Raw genomic sequence first — 26,618 nt, 5'->3', positions numbered from 1 at the left:
ATATGAAAAGTGCTTTACTCACACATTCATTTCAAAAATAAAGGACTGCCAATTTAAAAGGAAGGAAGGAATGTACCCATAGGTAGGAAAATAACATGTGGGCTGGCTCCAACTCAACTCCCAGGCATTCACATCACCACCACTTGTTACTCTGAACTTTCCCCCAGTTGTCACAAAGGGGGAAATTATTTAATAGCCATTTCCCATGAAACAGCCCAGAAAAATTTAATAAGAAAAACTACCACCAATAAATAAATAATATATATATATATATATATATATATATATATATATATATATATATATATATATGCAGGTTTTGGTGTCTTCGGGTGTCTTCCCGTGTAAGAGTCGGGGTGTCTGTGCGACGTTTCGACGAGGTCTCACTCGTCATCTTCAGGCTGGTGCTTTCGGCTTCTTGTTACTGGAACAGAGCAGAGTCTGGTGTTTGAGTTCCTATAAATACTGTTGAGGGGTGTGGTGTATAGCTTCCAATGTTCTGGGCAAAGAGGAAGTTCCTAGATTAGTGTGCCTTTTCTTCTTTTGTTCCTTAATTACTTGAGGGATATCTTGGGTGATTTCATGAGTGGTATTCAGAATATCACTGGGTGGGTCATTAAGTGTAGATTAGTTGCTAAAGCTTTCGTGTCTTGACCTCTTGAGCTTGTGAAGAGTTTTTCTGAGAAGATGGCTGTGCTGCATTTAGTTGTGCTCTGGCTTGGCTTCGTGTATAGGGGCGAGCTATGGTTTTGTGCCTTGTGCCAGCCAGATCTGTGTAGGGATTGCAGGGGGGTGCAGCATCCGGAGGTGCCACTATAGTTTGGCTACTGGATGGAGTCTGTAATATGTCTGTGGAGAGGGTCTGGGTTTGGGTCTGGTGTGGTTGATTGGTGACGGCGTTCTGTGTGCCTCTGGTTCTGGTGTCGGTTTTTGTGGGGAGGGCTAATTTCCAGATGTCTGGCAGGCGGGACGTGTCGTCACGCTTGTTCATGTTGTGAGGGTGTTTCTCTATCTCGATGGCTTCCATGATTATTCTCTTGTGGTGATGTTCCATGTTAAAGAGCAATTTGGAATCTGCAAAATTAATTTCATGTCCTGTTTCTTTCATGTGTTGGAAAAGAGAGGAAGTTTTTTCTTCTTTTTTGACGGCATTCTTGTGTTCTGCGATACGTGCATTTATTCGTCTGTTTGTTTGTCCAATGTACGTGGCTGGGCAGACTTTGCAGGGTATTTCATAGACCCCTTGGTTTTCCAGCTGGATTTTGTCTTTTGGGTTTCTGAGGATATTGGCTATTTTTTGGTTGGTGCAGAAGGCTGTTTTGATATTGTGTTTATGGAGGATTTTGCTGATTTTGTCTGTAGTGCCCTTGATATAAGGAAGGAGGGCCATGCCATTGTTTTCTTCTGTGTCTTGGTTTTTGGGGGGTGTTTCTTTTTGGATTAGCTTCGTAACCCTGTTTTTCTGGTATCCATTGGCGATTAACACATTTGAGAGATTCTGTAACTCAGTTGTCAAGTGGTCTTTGTCAGCCAGGCGTTTGGTTCTGGAGATGAGAGTCTTGGCTACGGAGTTTATTTGTGCAGGGTGGTGGTGTGATTGTGCATGTAAGTAGCGGTTGGTGTGTGTTTTTTTCCGGTAGATAGTGTGTCCTAGGGAGCCATCAGGTTTTTTGTAGATTAGGACGTCAAGAAAGGGGAGTTGGTTGTTGTCTTCTATTTCCATAGTGAATTGTATTTTGGGGTGTAGGCTGTTGAGATGTGTGAGGAAGCTATCTAGTTTTTCTTTCCCGTGTGGCCAAATTACAAAGGTGTCGTCAACATATCTGAGCCAAAGTTTGGGTTTGTGTTCTGACTTGTCTAAAGCATTGGTTTCAAAGTGTTCCATGTACAAATTTGCGATGACCGGTGAGAGGGGTGATCCCATAGGTGCTCCTTCTATCTGTTTGTATCTTTGTCCATTGTGGATGAAGTACGTGTTGGTTAGGCAGTGGTTGGTCAGGTCCAGGATGTATTTGGGGGGGTTGTATTTGTTTTGAATGGCTGTCAAGGCTTCATTAATGGGCACTTGAGTGAAGAGAGATACAACATCGAAGCTCACAAGTAGGTCATCGGGATGTAGGTATTGTTTCTTTATTGTTTCTATGAACTGGAAGGAGTTAGTAACGTGTGAAGCGATGGATTCTGCATAGGGCTGAAGTTGCTTAGCGAGAAATTTAGCGAGATTTTGTAGAGGTGAGCCTATGGAGCTGACTATTGGTCTGAGTGGTGTTCCTTCTTTGTGTATCTTGGGGAGACCGTAGAGTTTGGGGCATCTGGATGATTTTTCTCTGGGGATGATTCTTAGCTGGATTTCTTCACTGATAGGAAGTGAAGAAATCCAGCTAAGAATCATCCCCAGAGAAAAATCATCCAGATGCCCCAAACTCTACGGTCTCCCCAAGATACACAAAGAAGGAACACCACTCAGACCAATAGTCAGCTCCATAGGCTCACCTCTACAAAATCTCGCTAAATTTCTCGCTAAGCAACTTCAGCCCTATGCAGAATCCATCGCTTCACACGTTACTAACTCCTTCCAGTTCATAGAAACAATAAAGAAACAATACCTACATCCCGATGACCTACTTGTGAGCTTCGATGTTGTATCTCTCTTCACTCAAGTGCCCATTAATGAAGCCTTGACAGCCATTCAAAACAAATACAACCCCCCCAAATACATCCTGGACCTGACCAACCACTGCCTAACCAACACGTACTTCATCCACAATGGACAAAGATACAAACAGATAGAAGGAGCACCTATGGGATCACCCCTCTCACCGGTCATCGCAAATTTGTACATGGAACACTTTGAAACCAATGCTTTAGACAAGTCAGAACACAAACCCAAACTTTGGCTCAGATATGTTGACGACACCTTTGTAATTTGGCCACACGGGAAAGAAAAACTAGATAGCTTCCTCACACATCTCAACAGCCTACACCCCAAAATACAATTCACTATGGAAATAGAAGACAACAACCAACTCCCCTTTCTTGACGTCCTAATCTACAAAAAACCTGATGGCTCCCTAGGACACACTATCTACCGGAAAAAAACACACACCAACCGCTACTTACATGCACAATCACACCACCACCCTGCACAAATAAACTCCGTAGCCAAGACTCTCATCTCCAGAACCAAACGCCTGGCTGACAAAGACCACTTGACAACTGAGTTACAGAATCTCTCAAATGTGTTAATCGCCAATGGATACCAGAAAAACAGGGTTACGAAGCTAATCCAAAAAGAAACACCCCCCAAAAACCAAGACACAGAAGAAAACAATGGCATGGCCCTCCTTCCTTATATCAAGGGCACTACAGACAAAATCAGCAAAATCCTCCATAAACACAATATCAAAACAGCCTTCTGCACCAACCAAAAAATAGCCAATATCCTCAGAAACCCAAAAGACAAAATCCAGCTGGAAAACCAAGGGGTCTATGAAATACCCTGCAAAGTCTGCCCAGCCACGTACATTGGACAAACAAACAGACGAATAAATGCACGTATCGCAGAACACAAGAATGCCGTCAAAAAAGAAGAAAAAACTTCCTCTCTTTTCCAACACATGAAAGAAACAGGACATGAAATTAATTTTGCAGATTCCAAATTGCTCTTTAACATGGAACATCACCACAAGAGAATAATCATGGAAGCCATCGAGATAGAGAAACACCCTCACAACATGAACAAGCGTGACGACACGTCCCGCCTGCCAGACATCTGGAAATTAGCCCTCCCCACAAAAACCGACACCAGAACCAGAGGCACACAGAACGCCGTCACCAATCAACCACACCAGACCCAAACCCAGACCCTCTCCACAGACATATTACAGACTCCATCCAGTAGCCAAACTATAGTGGCACCTCCGGATGCTGCACCCCCCTGCAATCCCTACACAGATCTGGCTGGCACAAGGCACAAAACCATAGCTCGCCCCTATACACGAAGCCAAGCCAGAGCACAACTAAATGCAGCACAGCCATCTTCTCAGAAAAACTCTTCACAAGCTCAAGAGGTCAAGACACGAAAGCTTTAGCAACTAATCTACACTTAATGACCCACCCAGTGATATTCTGAATACCACTCATGAAATCACCCAAGATATCCCTCAAGTAATTAAGGAACAAAAGAAGAAAAGGCACACTAATCTAGGAACTTCCTCTTTGCCCAGAACATTGGAAGCTATACACCACACCCCTCAACAGTATTTATAGGAACTCAAACACCAGACTCTGCTCTGTTCCAGTAACAAGAAGCCGAAAGCACCAGCCTGAAGATGACGAGTGAGACCTCGTCGAAACGTCGCACAGACACCCCGACTCTTACACGGGAAGACACCCGAAGACACCAAAACCTGCATTCCTGTACCCGTGAAAATCTACGAAAGCAAATATATATATATATATATATAAACGCAACTTCTTTGCCAGCAAAGACCACTTAAAAGGCTTGCTGGAAGACAAAAGTTTTTCACAGGCAAAGAAAAGACAATAAAGACAGTACCTTTCTGATGGGACAGAAAAACTCAAAAAGGCAAGAGCTCAACTGTGCAACGGAGGAATAATTATAACAACCTTTTCCTAAAAGAAGTTCAGGGGCTTGTCCTGGATTCTGCTATTTCCATAGAGCTTTTCATTCAATGTCTAGGGCTTTCCCCAAAGAACCAAGATTCTTGGAAAGGTTTCCAGGACAACAGAAGCAGCTTCCTCAGGGTCATTTCCTTAAATCAGCCAAATTAGTGCTCTGCTTGCTCTTTCATTCAGGGTAGATTTGATTTAAATCAAATAAATTTAAATCACGATTTAAATCACTAGTCAGTAAGACTTGATTTAAATCAATAGTCAGTAAGGCTTGATTTAAATCATTATTATTTTTTACAGAAAGACTAATCTTACTATTTACAACCAGATGAAGGTTTCATTTTTTGAATAATAAATTTTCAGAGTAGTTTTTATAGTTATATCAAAAATTACTGATTTGGTTATACTATTAGAAATACATAGAACAATAATTATGAAATTATTGTGAGGTTCAATAAGTTAACTGTTTATATTTGGAGAACTTTTCTGTTGTACTTTATTGGAAGGAGAAAAATAATAATTTCCTTAATAACAATTTAAACAACTTATTAAACTAAAGCAGTAACATTATAGCATATGTATCCATGTTTGTTTACTGATGTTGTTAAACGTTTGTTTTTTTTTTGAGCCTTAGCACACATGAAAATCTTAAAACAAATCCTTATTTCCTGAAGAATAGCCTTTGGACTATAATGTAACTTTCTTTAGAAATATTTTTCCTCCAAAAGCATTTTATTTTAAAAATACAATTTAAATTTTAAAAAATCAATTTAATTTTTTTAACAAATCATATTGTATTTTTAAAATCCACCCTGCTTTCATTTCTGCAGAGTGAGCACTCCCCTCCCCCCCCCCCGGAAATCCCTACTGACAACAGGTGTGTTCACTTGTAACAGGAAGCCATGGTTTGTTCAACAAATCACAGGTTGCCTTACAGACCAGCAAAGGCTCTTGTCATGTGCCTTTGTAGCTTGGCTGGCTTCTGGTATGGAGCGGCCAAACAAACTGAGATCAAGCAAGGATGTTGGGTTCAGATGCAATGCCAACTCATCGCTGAAACAAACCACAGTTAAGTCTACTGGCCAGAATTTACATGTTAGCCCAGTCAATCCAGTATGGGTTCTAAAACAGGACTGTGATAAAATCTACTGGGTTGTAGCCAATCATGGCTTTGCTTTAGCAGAAAGCACTTCTCCCAGATTCGGCACGGAGTTGGGTGTGAGGAACGCCATCCTATGTGTCATATTAAGAGAAAAGGACCGATCTGGAGGACAGGGACCCCTCTTCCTTTGCACCATCGCACGACAGTGAGTCACTTGGGTCGGCACACACATGTAGCACTTACCTTGCGAAGGCCTCAGTTTTGGAGACTGCAGGAAATCGTTGGATGGCGAGAGCTGCAAGAGAAATAGGACAGAGGAGGTATTAAAATGCAATTCCGCCTTTGTCCTTGTAAAACTAAAAAGCGATGTGGTCACATGCAATGGACAACTGTGGGAGCCTTGGGACCCTGCAGGATAAATGTTTCTTACAAAAGTTACAGCATTTTCAAGTACCATACCATCAGTCTCTGGGACAGCTCAAACCTGATTACCTTTAGAAATTGGGAGTCAGATTAAATTTCTAGCACACTCTAACAGAACAATCTGCAAGCTGATTGGACAAACCGAGAGGAATTTTTCATTATATTATTCTTCCTCTCAGTATTTCTGTGGCTGCTGGTCTTCTACCTTTCACTACTGTTACTGGATCACTATGAACATTCCTTATTATAAATTCTTTCAGCTATTACTGAACAACTTGTGTTAATTTGTAGCAAAATATGAGCTCACTGGAATGCGCCTGAAGGTAATAATTAATTTGCTCCTTGATCCTGGGAAGCATTTTTGCTGCTACTTTCAAGAATCAATCCCCAACCATGAGAATTATACTTCTTAAATCCATCTTTCAATTGACAAACATTTAAAATACAGAAGAAAATCCTGAAAAAAGTTTTCAGTAAGTAACAAAAAACAATAATAATAATAATAATAATAATAATAATAATAATATTACAGTAGTAGTAATAATTTAATATTTATACCCCGCCCATCTGGCTGGATTTCCCCAGACACTCTGGATGGCTTCCAACAAAATATTAAAATACAGTAGTCCATCAACATTAAAAGCTTCCCTAAACCAGGCTGCCTTCTGGTGTCTTCTAAACGCCAGAGAGTTGTCTATTTCCTTGACATCTGATGGGAGGGCTTTCCACAGGGCTGGCACCACTACCGAGAAGGCCCTCTGCCTGGTTCCCTGTAACTTGGCTTCTCGCAGCGAGGGAACCACCAAAAGGCCCTCAGCGCTGGACCTCAGTGTCCGGGTAGAACGATGGAGGTGGAGACGCTCCTTCAGGTATAATCTTTAAGCAAAATTACAGTGGAGAAACCACCAAATAATTCCTCCCTGAAATTCAAGCTTCAATTTGAGTCTCACTTTATGCTGAATCTGGTTAGTCATGTGACCTGTGCCAGAGTACAGTGCCCCAAAAGGGGATGTCCTGGACAGCTGACAAGTATGTGCCACAGACCCCCTGGGGGAGGGTGCTGCAGATCACCAATTGGGAACCATTGATCTAGATCACTATAAGTGATGAAGGATGATCAGTACATAATAAAATAGTAACGATAATGGATAGCACAAGCTTGCAAATAGCTACTTGTCTAGTGGTCTATGGGGTATGAAATACTGCCTCCAGAAGATGAGGCAAATGAGCTTTTGTAAAAAGAAATCCCACCCTCCTTTTTGATCTCAGCGAATGTAACCTAAACATATCTGGGTAGATGGACCAGGGAAGCCATTCACCATTAGCTCCTCTGAAGACATTTCCAAGGGTGTGACAAGAAGGGTAGCTAAAAGTTATTACCTTTAAAAAAACCGCTATTCCAGCTTCTAACGTGCTGAACCTTTAACCACAGGCATATTAGAATCATAATGCCCCTTTCCTCACCCCACCTTGCACTTTAAAGATTGCTCCCTCTTCTATGGATGCCAATGAACCTGCTTCTCCAAACTGTCTGCTGAGCTCCCCCCCCCCCACAGCTCTTTGCTGCACCAGCAAAACCCTCAGCTCCTGTGGCGTGAAGACCACACCATTGAAGCTGCAGCAACCACACCACTTGGCAGAGGCCAGTTTGGAGAAAATGCGAATAGCCATTTCCTCTTCTTGACCTGTCCTATGGGAGCCAGTGGTGGCCTAGTGGTTACAACTGTCCGACTAGGACCTGGGAGATACCAAGGTCCAAATACCGGATTCGGCCATGAAGCTCACTGGGTGAGACTTTGGGGGCCAGCCACTGCCTTCTCCCAGCCTAACCTACCTCCCAGGGCTGTTGTGGGGATAAAACGAGGAGGGGGAAAACTGCACATGCCACTTTGAGTTCCTTGGTGGAAAGGCTAGGAATGTTTCCTTTGTCGCCCTACCTTGAACTAAGAACAGTCCGTCTTCTATAGCTCCCCCATCCGACACACCTGCTTCTCTAAACCACATGCCAAGCTTCCCCCCCACCCCCATGGCTCTCTTCCTTGCACTATAACGAAAAAAGAAGAAGAGTTTGGATTTGATACCCTGCTTTATCACTACCCAAAGGAGTCTCAAAGCGGCTAACATTCTCCTTTCCCTTCCTCCCCCCCAACAAACACTCTGTGGGGTGAGTGGGGCTGAGACTTCAGAGAAGTGTGACTGGCCCAAGGTCACCCAGCAGCTGCATGTGGAGGAGCGGAGACGTGAACCCGGTTCCCCAGATTACGAATCTACCGGGGAAACCCTTTGTCCCCACCCTCAGCTACTGCAGGGTGCAAAAGCCATTCAACAGAGGGACGTGAAATTTCAGCATCAGCACCGCCTTGCAAGAGCCAATCTTGGAGAGGATGCAACCAGCAGTGCTGGGCTAGGATTCAAATCCCACACTAGAGATATAAAAGCTATTCGCCATATAGCCCCTTAAACCTAGGTTACAGGTGCACTCATGGAATGTTTAGGTGCCTTTTTTATTTCAAGATGACAAATGTCAGCTCCTGTCAGCTCCAGCTAAAATCTGACTCACACCATAGCATGGCAACAAATATATGCTGCTGTGTGCCAGCCAGACAGTGGAGATGTCAGCTGCCATCCTGGCACCCAGGCGTCTTCACTTGGTCGCAAGTGGCCAATAGCCAGGTGCAAAGCGCACAAGAGGGCAAGAGCAACCCTGGATCCACCTCTCCTCCCTGATAAAACAAGGACAGTGAGCCTTAGAGAGGCACCACTAGTATTCCATTTATGAAATCCTGTGACGTCTTCAACTTGATCGCTTTAATAATACAGTGGTACCTCTGGTTAATTCGTTCCAGAGGTCTGTTCTTAACCTGAAACTGTTCTTAACCTGACGCACCACTTTAGCTAATGGTGTCTCCAACTGTCACCACAGCGCGATTTCTGTTATCACCCTGAAGCAAAGTTCTTAACCCAAGGTAATATTTCTGGGTAAGCGGAGTCTGTAACTTGAAGCGTCTGTAACCAGAGGTACCACTGTAGTTACCATTTGAGTTGTTTTAACCTGTTGGTCAGCAACTTTTGTCTTTCCCTTTTTATAGTTACTTTACCAGTTTTGTCTTTCAGCTATTTTTAAACTGCTGGTCTATGACAGTAAAGCAGCTTCCCAAACTATGTGTGACGACCCCCTGGCTCATGGAAAGGGGTTAGCAGTCTGAGACGCTTGTAAAACCGAATGCACCGGTGATCCCAATCGATGCATGTCTCAAAGCCTGGATAGCTGTGCTGCAGCCTGCCCGGAAGGCGGGGACTCACCGGGGCAGCGTCGCCGGCCTTGGCGAAGCAGCATCCTCGCCCGGCGGCGGGGGCGGCCGGGGGCCTGTCGCTCTCCCAGGGCAGCTTCCCCTTCCCGGCGCTGAGGACCCTCCTGGGGCAGCCGCCCTGCTCGGCGAAGGGCGCGAGGTTGGCGGCGGCGGCGGACCCGCTGTGCGCGCTCTGGATGCGGTTGCCCTGCTCGAGCAGCCAGTCGGTGTCGGCGCCGCGGGGCCAGGGCCCGGCGGCGTGGGGCGAGTCGGGCAGCGGCACGGCGTACTCGACGAACCAGTTCTCGGTGAGGCGCGGGAGGGTCTTGCGGGCCAGGCGCGCCTGCACGGCGCCCAGCACGCCCTCGCCGTCGCCGCGCAGCTCCACGGCGTCCACGGCCTCCAGGAGGGTGCCGGCGCGCGCGGGGCCCAGCGCCGAGGCCAGCACGGCGAAGGCCTCGAGGGCGGCGTGGCGCACGCGGCGCTTGGCGTCGGCCAGGGCGGGGGCCAGGGCGGCGGCCAGGGCCGGCAGCTGGAAGTCCTCGGAGGGGAAGGTGAGCAGCGCCGCCACCGAGATGGCCAGCACCACCTCGCGGACGCGCGCGTTGCGGTGGCGCAGGTGCTCGGGGCGCAGCAGCAGGTCCAGCACGGGCTGCGGCCCGGCGGCGCGCATCAGCGCCAGGAAGAGCTGGCGGTACTCCTGCCGCACGGCCAGCTTGGCGTCGCCCAGCACCTTGGCCGCCGCCGAGACCAGCGGCTCCAGGCGCGCGCGGGACCCCGCCGCCGGGCCCAGGCGCGCCGCCAGCAGCCGCAGCGCCTCCAGCGCGCCCAGCGCCACCTTGAAGTTGGAGTCGTCCAGCAGCGCGCGCAGCAGGCTCAGCAGGCCCAGCAGGCTCGGCGCCGGCAGGCAGGCCAGGGACGCGGCCGGCGCCTCGCCCAGCACCCGCTTCAGCTGCCCCATCGCCCCCACGCGGCCCCGGTAGTCCCGCTGGTCCAGCAGCCGCGCGTGCAGCTCCGCCGGGACCAGGCCGAAGCGCAGGCCCTCGCCCGCCGGAGGAGGAGGCTGAGGGGGGGAAGAGGGCGGCGGGCAGGCGCCCCCGCCGCTCCCCGGCGCCTCACGCCCAGGCCGCTCTGCCGCCTCAGCCCCGCCGCCGCCGCCGCCGCCCTCGGGCTCCTCTCTGGCCATGGCCCCCCGCGGGGCCTCGCCCGGCTCAGACGCCACGCCGACCCCAGGCCGCCGCCCCCGCCGCCGGGCCCCGCGCAGGGGAGCATCGCCGTCTCCAGGGAAACGCGTCACCAGCGCCGCCGCCTCGCCTCAGCCGCCGCCTCAGGCAGCCCGCCCAGGCCGCGCCCACTGCGCCTGCGCGGAGGGACACGCAAGGCGCGGCAGGAATAGTTGGAGGAGAGCGGAGGTCACGTGGGGGCGGTCCGCGCGGGGCGTGCTGGGAGTCGTAGTCCTCGCCTCAAGAAACGGGATGGCGGGGAAGGGACGCGTCATACGTCATACTTATACCCCTGGACACATACAGGCACGCAGACGCCGGGAAATGAAAGCCGGGCTGGGGATTTGGTGAGGGGGGCGGGTGTTCTCCCGCCTGTCAGGGCCTGAATCCGCCCTTCTTTCCTCAGGGGCGGGCGCCGGAAGTGACGCGCCCTCCCTCCCTCCTCCTCTTCCTCCTCCTCCTCCGCCTGTGTTGTTGTGGCTGCGAGGAGCCCGCGGAGGTCGCCGCCCCCGCCCCTCTCCCGACCGGGCCGCAGCCACGTGACTCAGGTGAGCCGAGAAGGGGGGGTCGTCCTTCGCTCTCCCCCCCCCGGGGTCCCTCTTCCTCGCAGCCCGCCTCCCCCGCCACAACAGCCCTGCCAGGTAGGCCAGGCGGGGAGGGGGGGGCCGCCCCCAGGGAGAGAAAAGGAGAACGAGCGCGGCATCTCGTGGCATTTATAGACGCCCCCTTTGACCTCCCACCCCCATTGGACACCCCCCCCCCACAACAACAACCCCACGAGGTAGGCTGGGCTGGGAGGAAGCAGGGGCTGCCCCCCCCACCAGGTGAAGTTCATGGCCGGGACGTGGGGGGGGGGATTTGAACCCTGGCCTTTCCCGGCCTCTCAGCAAGCCCTCTGTCCCCGCAGGGCAGCATCAGCAAGGCGTCCAAAGATTCCCAAAGGGAGTTTTAGGTGGTCGCAGCTTTTCATTGCCTGGCCCCGTGTACTCAATGCCCCGAAGGCGACAGGGTGCGGGTGCAGGGAACCTCCTCAAGAGGGTGAATGGCTGGGTAGCACTTTCTGGGGTCTGTGAGCTGCAATATATATATATTGTGTGTGTGTGTGTGTGTGTGTGTGTGTGTGTATATATATATAGGTATAGATATAGATAGGTAGATATGTGTGTGTGTGTGTATACATACATGTATATATATTCTTCCCATTGCATTTCTAAAAGGAGTTCAAGGTAAGTTACATGGTTCTCTCTCCTCACAGCAACCCTGTTAGGTGGAGAGACTGGCCCAAGGTCACCCAGTGAACTCTGTAGCTGAGTTGGGGGATCTGAGCCCTGGCCTCTCCCAGGTCATCGTCTGTTTGACACGCTGACCACTATGCCACACTGGCTTTTGAGGATGGAGTGTAGGGGGGTGGGGGTATGGGAATAACATTGGTTGTATCTTGCCTGGTCTGCTTGACACCAGTCCAGCCTCTCTGATAGAAGCTCTCATTACCCCTCTTGCTTACGGAAGATCTGCAGTTCAGTGGTAGAACATGTGTTTTGCAAGTAAAATGTGTTTAGCTTCAGTCCACCTGCATCTCTACAGGATGAGCGGAGACTCAGGAGAGTCACTGCCAGGCAACGTGGACGATATTTCCTTATTTACTAGATTTCTTACCCTTAAGGTCTCAGGCTGGGTTGCAGCATGAGCATATAAATAAAACGGATAAACCGTTACAACCATAAAATTGTAGGAAGGAAGAAGAGATACAGCTATACGTAGTAGGTGAAAAAAGGTAAAGGATTTTGTTATAACAGTATAGTATGCTGTGCTAGATGGAGTAATGGTCTTTCTTGGTATAAGGCAAATAATAATAAAATACTATTTTTTTTTATTTATACCCTGCCCATCTGACTGGGTTTCCCCAGCCACCCTGGGCCGCTCACAGCATATATCAGAGCATACTAAAACATCAAACAATAAGAACTTCCCTCAACAGGGCTGCCTTCAGATGTCTTCTAAAAGTCAGATAGTTGTTTATTTCCTTGACATCGGAAGGGAGGGTGTTCCATAGGGAGGGCACCACCACCGAGAAGGCCCTCTGCATGGTCCTATGAATGTGGCAAGCCAAAATATTTTGAAATGATTCATCCTGGGTGGTATCAAAGAACTGTGCACTTCAAGCAGCTTCCACGCAGGATAGGCAATTCAAGCCAGATGTGGAGGGAAACAAGAAATTAATGCAGCAAGGATAATGAAGAGAGAGAGAGAGAGAAAGTGCTCTCATGGAAGCCTAGCAAATTAAGAAAAAATATGTGCGGCCATACAGGACTTGCGTCCAATTTCTAGGTGGACTCAATACAACAAGTCCCGTTAGTACAACAGGGCTCTCCCCCTCCCCTCCTCCACCCCCAGTCGGCTCTAGCAGTGGGGGGCAGGGAGGACCCTGAGAAAACTGCACATGAGGTGAGGAGTGGGGAGGCAAGCAGAAATTCTTGTGCTGATAGAGAAATCTCCAGCACTAACACGAATCCCAGCGTGTGTGTTTAGGTATGTTCCATGTGCAGTCATGAGCCAGGGTTGCTCAGGCACTATGCTTTGAGGTTTCAGCTCCGCTTAACGCTTTCCCAACTTCCCCTTCCATGTCTTGCAGATGGACCCGTCGTCCCCAACCTACATGATTGCCAACTTGACCCCTTTGCACTCGGAACAACTCCTGCAGGGATTGAACCTCCTCCGGCAGCACCATGAGCTCTGCGACATCATCCTTCGCGTTGGAGACGTCAAGATCCACGCCCACAAAGTGGTGCTCGCCAGCATCAGCCCGTACTTCAAAGCCATGTTTGGCGGCAACCTCTCGGAGAAAGAGAACTCGGAGGTGGAATTCCAGTGCATCGCCGAGGCGGCCCTGCAGGCCATAGTGGAATATGCCTACACGGGGACCGTCTTCATCTCTCAGGACACCGTGGAGTCCCTGCTGCCTGCTGCCAACCTCCTGCAGATCAAGCTCGTGCTGAAGGAATGCTGCACCTTCTTGGAAAGCCAGCTGGATCCTGGAAACTGCATCGGGATCTCCCGCTTTGCGGAGACGTACGGCTGCCACGACCTCTACTTGGCCGCCAACAAATACATTTGCCAGAACTTTGAAGACGTTTGCCAGACGGAAGAGTTTTTTGAACTGACTCATTCCGAGCTGGACGAAATAGTTTCCAATGACTGCCTGAATGTGGCCACCGAGGAGATGGTCTTCTACGCGCTGGAGTCCTGGATCAAGTATGACGTGCAGGAACGCCAGCAGTACCTGGCCCAGCTCCTGCACTGCGTGCGGCTGCCTCTGCTGAGTGTTAAGTTCCTCACGAGGCTGTACGAAGCCAACCATCTCATTCGCGATGACCACACCTGCAAGCACCTGCTGAACGAAGCCCTGAAGTACCACTTCATGCCTGAGCACAGGCTGTCTTACCAGACGGTGCTCACCACACGCCCCCGCTGCCCTCCCAAAGTGATCTGCGCTGTGGGAGGGAAGGCTGGACTCTTCGCTTGCTTGGAGAGGTGAGGAATAGCGAGAGCCAGAAAAGGGTTAGGAGTCCGCGGTCTTGCTTTTCCTAGCGCTTCTGTTCTGAAGCCATGGCAGTGAGCAATGGTTTCTACACCCCGTAGTTGAACATAACAGAGTGGTAGCTTGGTGGGCAGCCTTCTGTGGCCTTTCATTTCCTGGGTCTTGTAGAGCAAGCAGAAGGGTCAAGCAAGGAAAGGCTTGGGATGAAACAGCTTCGGGAAGGCAATCAGTTCATTGCTTATAATATGTAATGCTCTTTATCAGTTGTTATTCTGTTCTTCATGCACTCCAGTAGCCACTCTGTAAAGGCAGCTAGTATCCCTGGGGGGGTTAGGCCAGGGGTCAGCAACGTGCAGTCCATGGGCTGGATGCGGTCCACAAAGACTGTTTTACCGGACTATGACCCACCCCTGAACCGCTCTGCCCGCTCAGCAAGTAACTCATGCGCTGCGTTAAACCGGCGCGGCGCGGGGACTCACTGAGCGGCACCGGAAATCACATCTGTGCATGCACAGATACCGGAAGGCACAATTTTCAGTGTCTGGGCATTCACAGAAGCGATTTCCAGCGCCACGGACATGCGTAGGCGCAACTTCCAGCATCATGATGATCTCTCTGGGAGTGATCTGGCCCATGGCCAGTAAGCCTTGCCAACCCCTGGGTTACACCAAACTCCTTCCTAGTCCAGCACCCTTTTTTCTGGAGTGGCAGATGGCAGGTGCCTCCGGGAAGCCCAGAGACAGGACACGAGAGCAATAGGGCTTTCATACTTGTTTTCCCTCAGCAGCTGCTATTCAGAGTCATGGTGCTTCTGATCCTGGAGGCAGCATGGGGGCACTGAGAGGTTTACCATCCGTGAATTCTCATCTCTTATGGCCATCCAAGTTGCTGGCCTTCACTGTGGGAGCAAATTCCACCATTTAATTTATGTGCAGTGGGAATAAGGGCTTTCTTTTGTCTGTCCTGAAGCTCCCACTAATCACCTTCAATGGATGACTCCCAAGTTCCAGTTTTATGAGAGAGGGAGAAGAATATCTCTCCCCACTTTCTTTGCACCATGCATAATTATTTATGCCTCTGTGTCCCAAGACCGTCACTTTTTTCTAAACTAAAAAGCCCCAGATGTTGGGGAGATTTTCCAGACCCCAATCATCAGCTGCCCCTTTTTGAATTTCTTCCAGCTCTACAATATTTTGCTTATGGGGCAGCAACTTTGAACTGTAGACAGTAATTCAATTGTCATCATACCTTGGATTTGTAGTAAATCGTGATGATATTGGCAGTTTTTCTTCTTCGCCCCTATCCCAGCAAGGAATTTGCCTTTATCAAATTTCTTGCACACTGAGCTATGCACTGCTGCTCCCAAGGTTCCTTTCCTGACCAGTCACCCCCAGTTTGGATCACTTCAGGGTCTATGTGAAGGTGCCCCAGTACACATAATTTTACTGCCTATTCACCTTTGGAGAGATCCTTTCACAGCTCTTCATAACTTTTCTTACCATACAGTACCGTAATTTCATGTCATCAGCAAATTTAACCACCCCACTTCTCACCCCCAAATACTGGTTATGAACAAGTTAAAAAGATCTCTGTGCAGATAACTGCAGAACCCAACAACTTACTGGCCTCCATCCTAGAGAACTCTCAGTTTATTCCTACTGTTGGCTTCTTGTTCTTAGACATTCTTACGTAGGCAAGCCTACCCAGATGTTTAAAAAGCTTGTATGAGTTTTCATTTGTTTTAGTCTATTTTTAACTTTCTGCGCTTTTTACATTTTTAGGGGCAATTTATTGTTTTATCCTTTTTGTAAACCGCTTTGAGGTTTTTTTCTAACACCAAGCGGTTTTTAAATTTTATTAAAGAAGAATGAATAAGCCCAACTATACAAGTCCATGTGAGGACCTGTCCTCTTATCCCATGACTGCAAAGTTAGCTCAATACTTTGGCGAAGGAAAACCTTTTGAATGTCCACACATCCAATGTCTGCTGGACTGCCTGTACCCATGATTATTGACACTGGGCAATGCATGAGGTGGTGTCGCTCTGTCCATCAAAGAGGGCATTGAGTCCAGCAAACTAGAAATCCCCAAAGGGGTGGACTACTCCACAGAATCGTTGTGGGTGGTGAAGTGGGACCCCAAGGTAGCCACTGAATCGGATGGCTTTGAATGAGGATTGGGCAATTTCAGCCTACCAGTGGCTACTCACCCTGATGGCCATGCGCTGCTTCCCTGGTCAGAGGCATCAATGTTTCAGCATGTCAGTTGCTGGAAACCACCAGAGGGGAGAGTTGCCCTCGTGTTCGGATCCCGACTGAGAGTTTCCCATAGGCACCTGTGGGAACGGGATGCTGGGCTGCTAGGTGGGCCATTGGCTCAATACAGCGGCCTCTTCTTCACTTCTTGCGTTTTCCCTCATGACCTCTTCCCTCTCCTCCCGCAGCGTTGAGATGTACTTCCCTCAGAACGACTCCTGGATTGGCCTGGCACCTTTGAGCGTCCCTCGCTACGAGTTCGGGATCTGCGTCCTGGACCAGAAAATCTACGTTATAGGGGGGATCGCGACCCACATGTGCCAAGGCATCAACTACCGGAAGCACGAGAGCTCGGTGGAATGCTGGGACCCCGACACAAACACCTGGACGTCCCTCGAGAGCATGAACGAGAGCCGCAGCACTCTGGGGGTGGCGGTTCTGTCGCGGGAAATCTACGCCTTGGGGGGCTACGATGGGCAGTCCTACCTGCAGTCGGTGGAGAAGTACATTCCCAAGGTGAAGGAGTGGCAGCCTGTGGCGCCGATGAACAAAACCAGGAGCTGCTTTGCCGCAGCTGTCCTGGATGGAATGATCTATGCCATTGGAGGTTACGGCCCTGCCCATATGAACAGGTAAGTAGAGCTGGGTCATTGGGGGTTGGATGAAGCACCCCCTAGCTCACCCCCACCCCACCCCCACAGACCTAAGCGCTGTTCAGTCGGCACATGCAGGAGCTGCTTCCAAGCAACCCGTAGTTGCTCCCAGTGAGCCTCATTAGCTTTCTCTGGAGGATTCGCCCAAGGAATTCTCTGTGATCTTCAGCTGCAGTAGAGTTCAACGTGTTTTTCTTCATTGCAAACTTAGAAAGAGAAATTGGAACGTTTCAAAGAAGCTTTTAGTTGGCTTGAGGCTAATAAAAAAGTCCTGGTCCAGAAACGTCACTGTGCGCACTGGCTCTGTGCCCTTCACAGGGAAAGATGTTGGCACCCCTGTGGGTACCCTTGTGTCTTCTCTGGGCTTAGTTTTATGCCGGCTGAATACTCCCTGCTCACTTGATGGAAGGGCTGGGAGCCTGACTGGTGTTGCAAAAGCAGAGTGGAAAGTAGCCTCATGTAAACATCTTCGTTAAGCTTGTGTCCGGATTTGAATTGGAGCAGGAACTCCTCTGTGCCCCCACCCTGTAGAGTTGGGGTCTCTTGTCCAGTGGCAACCATAGTCTTTATATAACTGAATTGCTAGCTCAACTAACACCCAAGACTCAGCAATGAGCTCACATAAAAACACCAGCCCACTTAAAACAAGCACATAAACTGTCTATTCAATTCCACATTATTATAGCAGAATTAACATTGCCCCAGAACTTCCCCATTTCACTCCTAAACTAGGAGGCCTTGCAGTGCGGCTGGCAAATGCTCAGGTTCACACACTGTGGTTTCTTACCCTCCCCCCTACATCCAATATCTTCTCTTCTTCCTGCTGTGGGTACACTTAGGTAGGTCTCTGGGAAAAATAGGCACATGGCATGAAAGGTAGAGCTTAAGAGTTGCGTCCAGTCCTCCATGTGCATGATTCCCTTGGCACAGTTGGATATTTATTTCCTCTCCTCCCCCTGCACACCTTCAAAATCTCTGGAGGGTCCCCCAACCCTCTGTTCCCAGGCTTGTTATATGGGTGGTATGAAAGAGGAAGATCTTGGATTGCTTTGATCTTCTTGTAGCTGGAGGCAGAAGTCACTGCCCTGATACAATGAACTCTTTGGGGCAAGGAGTGTCTTCCTTTCACCAGCTCAAACCTTGGCTTTTTTGATGCCTCTTGCTAGAACTGGGCAGGATGTTAGCATGCCGCATAAGGCAGTGCCTTGCTGCCTCCTCATTTACCCCATGGGGAAGGCACGGAGGTGTGTCCAGCCCTTTTCCTTGGATCCCCCCACTTCTTCGAGAAAGTGTGCTAAAAGAAAGGATCTTTGTGCAGGAGGAAGCGACTTACGACAGGTAACATGGTACCAGTCTACCTTCCCAGTGGAGTTTTAAGTAGAGCCAGGACAGGTGGCTTCCGTTGACTTGAGCCAAGATACAGTGTGGGTGCAGGATTATTGTGGACCACATCATCCTTCGAAGGCAAGGCCCCTTAGCCATCAAAACATTTAGGAAGCACGGCATGAGCCCAAGAGGGGCTGACCATGTTGGTGTGGCAGGTGTACCTGAGCAGTGCCCCTCTTTTTCCTCCTCAGTTGTCTTGGTCTTTTAGGAGCAGAGGAAGCTGCCTTAAACGGAGACGGACCATTGGTCCATCAAGCTCTGCCTTGTGCTACACTCACTGACTGTGGTTGTTCAGGGTTTTGAGCAGGGAGTCTTTCTCCGTCCTTCCTGGAGGGGCCCATTGAGGACTGAACCTGGGACCTTTCTCTTGCAAAGCTGATATATTCTGCTGCTGAACTATGGCCCTTCTCCTTACACGCAGCTAGTTCGCAGCCTTGCTTTCATTGTGGGCCAAGGATACTGCACTGGGTGACCCTTCTTTAGCAATTGCTCCTTTGGTAGACGCTTTCCTCTTTGTACCCAGAGCTTTTCTGTTACAGCAAAATATACTGAGGCGAGTAACTCCTGTTCTATCGAATATCTCACTGGGGATTCCCGATGTTCTGGGAATTCCTCCTGAACACAGCTACAGTGGCCTCTTGAGGTATTAAATTGGTACAAAGTGTTGCCTCTAATCCCTTTGGTTGGTCTGCTTCTGCAGCGTGGAACGTTACGATCCCAGCAAGGACTCCTGGGAGCCAGTCGCTCCGATGGCGGACAAAAGAATAAACTTCGGCGTTGGGGTCATGCTGGGCTTTATTTTCGTGGTCGGAGGGCACAACGGCGTCTCCCACTTGTCCAGCATTGAGCGATACGACCCTCATCAAAACCAGTGGACTGTTTGCCAGCCGATGAAGGAACCCCGAACAGGTAGGAAGAATCCCAGGAGCTGGTTCTGGTTGGCTTAGAAGTTGCTGCCACTTCCTTGTGACCTAACGGGGGCTGGGGTGGAACTAAGTGAAACAGCACAGAGTCCTCCTTTGAGGCCACGTGCAAGAATTCTCTTTGCCTCAGTGCTCTTCACAGACCTTTTATTTGTAGGAATGCATTTTTCATCTGTTATGTCCAAGCAGGACAGTGCTTAGTGAAGTTGCCAGGATACCCCAAAGGGCTCTTTGGCTTTGCTTTCCAGAAAGGAAATGGTAGTCCTTGCCACGGTAGACCAAGAAACTCTGCAAGGGACCTACTTGAGTAGCACTCAAATAACTGATGGTTCAGGGATATAAAACCTTTAAAACCTCATACACCTGCTCCTTCCTCACTTCCAGTCCTCTCTGGGTGGGAGCAGCCCAGGAGCTGAAAATGCATTGAAAGGGGATGTTGGATTGATCTCTCGATGCAAACTTAGCTTAAGATGCTTTCTATACCTTAGGCCTTCGAAAGCACCCCCGGGTGCAAGTAGATAAATAGGTACCGCTTACCAGCGGGAAGGTAAACGGCGTTCCGTGTGCTGCGCTGGCTCGCCAGATGCAGTTTTGTCACGCTGGCCACGTGACCCGGAAGTGTCTCCGGACAGCGCTGGCCCCCGGCCTATAGATGTGAGATGGGCGCACAAACCCCAGAGTCTGTCAAGACTGGCACGTTCGGGCAGGGGTACCTTTACCTTTACCTTTATACCTTAGGCCTATATTTACCGACCTGGTGTCCTCCAGATGTTTTCCACTACGACTACCCTACAGCGCAACCCATGTGATTCTGTGGCTGATGGGGCTTGTAGTCCAAAACACCAGGAGTGCACCAACTTGGGAGACGGCTGGCCTTAGCCTGAAGGTTAATGAAATGCTTCAGTGACTCCTGATCGCGTATCTTCCTCCAATACGTTTCCGAGCACAATTCAAAGTGTTGGTGCTGACCTTTAAAGCCCTAAACGGCCTTGGCCCAGTAGACCTGAAGGAGCGTCTCCACCCCCATCGTTCTACCCGGACACTGAGGTCCAGCTCCGAGAGCCTCCTGGCGGTTCCCTCCCTGCGGAAGCCAAGTTACAGGGAACCAGGCAGAGGGCCTTCTCGGTAGTGGCGCCCTCCCTGTGGAACACCCTCCCACCAGATGTCAAAGAGAACAACAACTACCAGACTTTTAGAAGACATCTGAAGGCAGCCCTGTTTAGGGAAGCTTTTAATGTTTGATGTATCACAGTATTTTAATATTCTTTTGGAAGCCGCCCAGAGTGGCTGGGGAAACCCAGCCAGACGGGCGGGGTATAAATAATAAATTATTATTATTATTATATTATTACATCTGACTCCTTTAATACGCAGGCAATATATGGCTTTTCTTGCTGTCTTTGAATGTGGCTTTGCCAGTTTCCTCTTTTCCAACCGTGTACTTTTTTCTGTGGCTGAGGAATTGGGTGAGGCTTGATCCTTGAATCAATTTCCTTTGTTTGGAGCCCTGACTTGCAGAATAACCCCAATAAGCTCCACAGGGGAGTTGCTTGCTGTAGCTAAAAGGGAGTCCCCAAATCTGAGCCCCAAGAGCAATGGTGAGCCAACGAGAGGTTGTGCCTCCCTTGTGGGCTTGAGGGCGGTGTCCTGCTTGCTCAAGGGCCGGACCAGCCCAAGAGGGACCTCCATGGACTCTCATCACCCTGGCCTAGAGACGAGTGGAAGCTTCTGTTCCATCTGGGAATGCATTCGTGACACTGTAGGTTGGACAAGGAACAATTTTCTGCCTCTGGCTTCTGTTGGGCGTTCTTCTCAGCCCTGCATCCCCCAGCCTAGATGCTCAAGGGGTCTGGCACTTCCCTTCCCTCCCATATATGCCTTCTCTGCTTATCATGTCGTTGGCTAATTCTAGCCATCAGTCTACTACACTGTGGCCTTGTAGGAACTAGGCATCATCATAATGTGAGAATGAGGAAAGGGAGTTGGGTTAGGTGGTCTTTTCAGAATACCTGGAAGGTGCATGCTGTGATTGGTACTGTACTGGCCCTTCTATTAGACACCTTTTCACAATAAACCAGACCCAAGGCATCACCAAGAGATTCCACATCAGTCTCTATTAATTTAACTTTTAATTTCTGAAGAGGCTTTCCTTCCTGCTGCTAGTTTCATGGGCCACGTTAACTTGTAGTGTTCTGTATTTATTTGGTATTGTGAACTGCCCTGAAAATATTTACGTTGCTAGGTGGAATATAAATCTGTTAAATAAACTTCGCAGATGAACTTGGCCCAATAATAAACTCGGATCTGTAAGTTCTCTTGAACTCAGCAGGGCTTCAGTCTGGGCCTGCTTATGATCAGTCTCCAGGCTCCGCAGTTGGCCTACCTTCTGTTCCTACAGTGTTCTTCCTCCTTTTGTAGAGAAGGGGAGGTGATATCCTAGCATTCAACATTTCTTTTTCTCCTTTCTACACCTCCCCATTAGGAGTTGGTGCGGCTGTAATTGACACCTACCTTTATGTAGTTGGCGGACACTCAGGGTCATCCTACCTGAACACTGTACAGAAATACGACCCCATATCGGATAGCTGGCTGGACACAGCTGGCATGATGTACTGCCGGTGCAATTTTGGCTTGACGGCGCTATGAAGAAGGAGCACTTGAGGATGCAACTGGCACAGACTGTGGAGACCGGAAGCTGCACATCCTGGAGTCTGGAGGAAGGGGGAAAAGCTCAAATGAAATGCAGGTTAACCCCAAACAAGAATTGTTCCTGGTTATTGCTGATCACAAAGAAGCGAAGGGCGGAAAAATGGAGCCGGTTTCCTAGCAGGGACCCAGGCTGCATACTGTCATTAACGTGAAATAATTCATCTCGATGCAAGAATCACTGTGTTGCCTGAAGTAGGCGTAGAAACTCCCTGACTCATGGAGCTTTGTCCTCTTTCTCCTCCTCCTCTGACTGACGCAGTTAACCTTGGTGAAGACTGCCTGGTTGATGTCTGGCTCCATCTTTGCAGTGAGAGACCATCATTGCTTCACAATTTTTTTATGAACAGTTAACTAAAGGGCTGCCTCTCCCCCCGTCCCCCATTACTCCAGGTTTGTAAATAACTGATGCGGTCGTCGTCTGTTTGCCTGCACTTAGTATCCACTCCCTGTTGTTTTTCTTAACTTGCTTGTGTGGATTTGGCGAGTGGACGAGCGGGTGGCTCTCTTTAAGTTGATAAGCTGAATGCCTTTTTAGCCCTGCACTTTTTGGAGTTGCCTACCTGTCTAAAACCTGTAACCCTTCTTTCCCTTCTCTTTCTCTGAATGAAAGGATCAGCAGCTTTCAAGCCTGATGCAGAGATAGCAGTTTAGACAGCAAACCCTTCCACACCTCTTGGGTTGTTTGTGTGTGTGTGTTTTTATCATATTTAATCAGTTTTGCAGCATGTGTGTAAAAATTACTTCAAAAAGATAGAAGTGTCCTCCCTCCCTTCAATCCGTATTAATTGGCCCATGTATGACTGTAAAGAATGTACAACCAAGTTTTCAAAGTCTTCTGATTCTAACATGGTGCTAAGAAAAGATTTATTTATTGACAGTTGGCAGTCTAAGCCTCTTATCCGCAGCACAATTGCAAGGAAGCAAAGTCCCATTGAAACCAGAGGGACCAGCTTCCGAGTAAATAGGAGAGGATTGCACTGTCTTGATGGTTTGGCGAAAAGAGCAGGATCTGCGGAGTCTGAGGGGGTCTGAAGCCGATGTGGTGAATGCCGCCAGTGTACGCGCTGGTGGTTTCTTGTTTTGACATTTTCCTTCTGTTTCTTTTGTCCGTGCCTGTGCAACATGTCAAACAATTAACATCATAGCATTTCATTAGATTACGTCATTTGGAGAACTCTAACTCAGATTCTTAATGAACGGAAAGTATATTCTTCCATACAGATTATTGCCTTTTCCCTTTAAGACAAATAATGAGGCAGCATTGATCCCACTACTTTCCGTCTTTCCAAGCAATTCTTCAAATGCTGCTGTTCATTTCAGGAGGACTTGCCCAGTGTTGGTGAATTGCTCTCCAGCCGGGCGGTTCCTGTAAGAAATATCCATCTAAACTTAGTTTTATGTTCTGAAGGGGTTAAGCAAGACCCTGTGTGGTCATCCTTATTTTATACAGATGGCTGTGAAACTAGTTCTTCAGATTTCTGTTTTGTGTGTTTGCCCCCATATATTTCTGCTTTGTTCAGGTGGCTACCCTTTTGCTGTTGTGTTCTCCCACTTTCCTTCCTCTCAAAATCATTTCCCCCCTCTTTTTTTCTCTATTGAACACAAGTTACTTTCCCCAGTTTTTCATAATTCACAAGCATACAGCAATGGGGTATGCAGTTTCTTTGTGTTAAGCCTTTTACTTCTGAACTTGTCCCAAGTTCTAACAGGGTAAATGACGCTGTTTTCCCCCTTCCTTCCTTCCTCCCTTCCTTCCTCCTCCTCCCATGAGCTCACGTTTAGACTGACACTAGGAGAGCACAGTCAAAGTTGCATCGCATTTCTACCTTGCATGTACTGTGTTTTCCCGAAACTTTCCTTAAGATATTAAGGGAGTCCAGCAGAGTTTTCAAGCAACTAAATGACCGAACAAGCACTTTCTGCCTAGTGGCCGCAGGGTGGCTTGTCGATTCTTGTTCCTCAGCAATAATAGCATCATGCAAACAGTTGCAGTGACCTTTCACGTACGGAATTGTGCACTTGGAGGAATTCCTGTTCATTTCTGTGAGAATTCCTTCGGAGATGCTCACTCTGGACAGCGCGAAGAAACCCTTAAGCAATTTATAGGAGGCCGTCAAAGCTGTTTCGGTTCTTCTGCGTTCATGAACTACTTAATTTCAGTTCAGGAAAAATGCTTGGTTAAACAGTTCGCATGTGCTAGCGCTCTCTCGCTCTCTCTGAGGTGCCTTTGAACTTAGAAGCAGACTGATTATTGGAACTCCTAGCCACAAGGCATGACCGGAGGGCGAGGGAGGGAGGGAGGGTATGAAATGGTTGCGGGATGCAAAGGCCTTGATGGGCACATGGTTGTCCTCGTTACCTGCTCTGCCCCTGGAGCCTCCTGCAAAGCATGACTTGCGGCTAGGCTGTCGCCGTAAGCAGAGCTGGCAGTTTCTCATCATGCCTAAGGACCCCTGAGCCAAGGATGTGTTTGGAAGCACAGTGATTGAATCCTGGCCGTTGCCCATTCCTAAGCTGCCCTGTTGGAAGGAGGTGGCATATAGTACCCAGTAGAGGGTCCAGCTAATCCAGATGTAGCAGCTTTTTATCAAGGGCCTCTGGGCACTTTCATTGGGCAGCCTACAAAACTGTTAGCTTATTGGAATCTAGCCCTGTAGATGTTCATGAGTTCTTAAAAAATATATTTATGTAGAGCACTTGCATTAAAAACCAGTGTGCTAAGGAGCAAATAACTGTTTTAGTCAAGACTGGATTGATTCCTTGCAGGGTAATTTGTGAGTGTGGTAGATGCAAGTCTAGGGACTGGCATATTTCAGCAAGTTTGCCAGGCTCCCTTCTGTCTGGGGGCTTCGTTTTCCCATTCACCTAAGTGCTCAGGCGTAAGGCAAACCGAACAGCCCGGCTGTCACACTTCTAGGCTGCAATAAGCTTGCTGTAGTTCAGCAACTGTCTTGTCTCGCAGAGAAGGCCTTTCCACGTAAGACATTGCACAAGGTCTTGCTTAAGTCATCATCCCCGTGTGGCAAAGCAACTGTAGATCAGGGGGAGAGTGTGCCTGCTATCGGTCAGATTTGCATTAATGGGTGACTCAAGGAGAAAGCAGCAGACGCACTGCCCACGCTTGGAAGCGCACTTCCCTTTCATCAGGAAACATAGAGCAGAGTAGATTGGAGGGGCGGCAGGTGTGAGGTATGCTGGGCTGCACATGGTGCTCGTTGGTCCCACAAGACTGTGGTCATTCAGCTCCAAAAAGGACCTGAGGCAGAACCTAGGGAAGTGTTGTGGTTCCACCGTGGCGCTGCCCTGGGCACCTGTTTGTCGCCATGCTTGCATTCGCCCCTCTCGCCCACCCACCAGAGATAGAGAAGTTCATTACTGTTGCTTTGTGACCCTTCCGTTGTGTGTCAGAACATGAGCACTCCACGCTTGCCTTAAACCCCTCTGAACTCATTGGAAGCGCTGGGTGACGGCTCCTCTCTTTGCCTTACACGGGATGTGCTGTCACCTCTCTGGCCCAAGGCAAAGCCAGCTTTTAAAGCAGGATTCCCACCCCTCATGTACTGTAGCTTTCAGCGCAACTCTGACCCGTTTCCCCCCTGGGTTTGCTGGGCAACTAGCATAGCTTCCTACCAGCGGGCTTCGTGTTCTCCCGCCCCGTTTACAAAGGTGGCATTCGAGTTGAGTGGGAACCTGCTCAGCAACCTCCTTGTTCTTTTGTGTTTGCTAAGTGTGATAATGTTCTTTTCTCATTGTAACGGTATTTCATTTGGTTGTGCGATGTTTACTAAATAAATCAGTGAAAGCAAGCAGTTTGGGAGTGTGTTGCGTGACCCCTCCGGCTCCTGGAGTTTGTTCACCAGTCCCAAAAGTGACTGCCCCTTGGGAGTTGTCCCCTTTTTCTCCTATCTTTCGAACCTTACTATTAATCCTTTTTGTTGAATACCAGCACCCTGAAATTCTATTGCACAACAGCTCTTCAGATCAGGCCAGGTTGCAAAGACAGAGACATGTCCAGAGGAAGTTTCAAAGCCAAGTAAAGATAGGAAATGATGATCTTTGACACAGAAGGACAAGTCCCAGGCAAGGCACCAACAGGGCTGCCTCTGGACAATACTTGAGAAACAGAAAACTGCAAAGTCGCTCCCGTGGGTTGTGTGGTAGCCATTGAGCTGGCGTGCAAGAACCACTGCTGTAGACTGCTGTCACCCACACTTCAGCGTGTTTCACTGGACTGCCTGGGTAGTTAGGTAGCAAATTCTGCTGTGTTTTCAGTTTCCAGAATCAAAGTTACAAACACACATAAAGCATTCAATAGAAACATGTAGCTACCCTTCAAAGCAAGGAAGAAATCTTCTGGTCTTTAACTGGAACAATTAGACCAAAGAATCATTCTGATAATAAATGTATTTCTAATATATTTCCTTTGGTTCGAGAATTGCCAGGTTGCTGGGAGCCAGGTCTCCGGTTCCCAGGCTCATACC

General features: G+C 48.9%; 2 protein-coding genes across 2 annotated transcripts in view; one reads left to right on the top strand and one right to left on the bottom strand.

Moving 5' to 3' along the window:
- TOGARAM1 (TOG array regulator of axonemal microtubules 1) overlaps positions 1 to 10,651 on the bottom strand; it is a 30,997-nt gene extending 20,346 nt beyond the window's left edge. Inside the window, exons 1-2 of the mRNA XM_082229629.1 lie at positions 9,464 to 10,651; positions 5,981 to 6,032 (exon numbers count right to left, since the gene is read on the bottom strand). Coding sequence (XP_082085755.1) covers positions 5,981 to 6,032; positions 9,464 to 10,636 — 1,225 coding nt within the window. The 5' untranslated portion in view covers positions 10,637 to 10,651. The remainder of the gene's footprint in view (positions 1 to 5,980; positions 6,033 to 9,463) is intronic.
- A 281-nt stretch (positions 10,652 to 10,932) lies between these two features.
- KLHL28 (kelch like family member 28) lies at positions 10,933 to 25,943 on the top strand. Its single transcript, XM_082230036.1, has 5 exons — positions 10,933 to 11,221; positions 13,306 to 14,204; positions 16,655 to 17,098; positions 19,206 to 19,414; positions 21,911 to 25,943. Exons 2-5 carry the CDS (start codon positions 13,306 to 13,308, stop codon positions 22,072 to 22,074), a joined length of 1,716 nt encoding a protein of 571 aa, XP_082086162.1. The 5' UTR covers positions 10,933 to 11,221; the 3' UTR covers positions 22,075 to 25,943.
- The last annotated feature ends 675 nt before the right edge of the window (positions 25,944 to 26,618 follow it).

This window comes from Podarcis vaucheri (assembly GCF_965113315.1).
Source record: "Podarcis vaucheri genome assembly, chromosome: 1".
NCBI lineage: Eukaryota > Metazoa > Chordata > Lepidosauria > Squamata > Lacertidae > Podarcis > Podarcis vaucheri.
The sequence above is the reverse complement of the archived record's forward strand: the minus strand, read 5'-3'. Positions and strand labels throughout refer to the sequence as shown.

What these genes read in the sequence shown, in the direction of transcription:
- KLHL28 (XM_082230036.1), top strand. Translation starts at nt 13,306, where the DNA reads ATGGACCCGTCGTCCCCAACCTACATGATTGCCAACTTGACCCCTTTG. An exon ending in CTCTTCGCTTGCTTGGAGAG is followed by an intron (nt 14,205 to 16,654) that starts GTGAGGAATAGC and finishes CTCCTCCCGCAG; the next exon opens with CGTTGAGATGTACTTCCCTC. An exon ending in GATGAAGGAACCCCGAACAG is followed by an intron (nt 19,415 to 21,910) that starts GTAGGAAGAATC and finishes CCTCCCCATTAG; the next exon opens with GAGTTGGTGCGGCTGTAATT.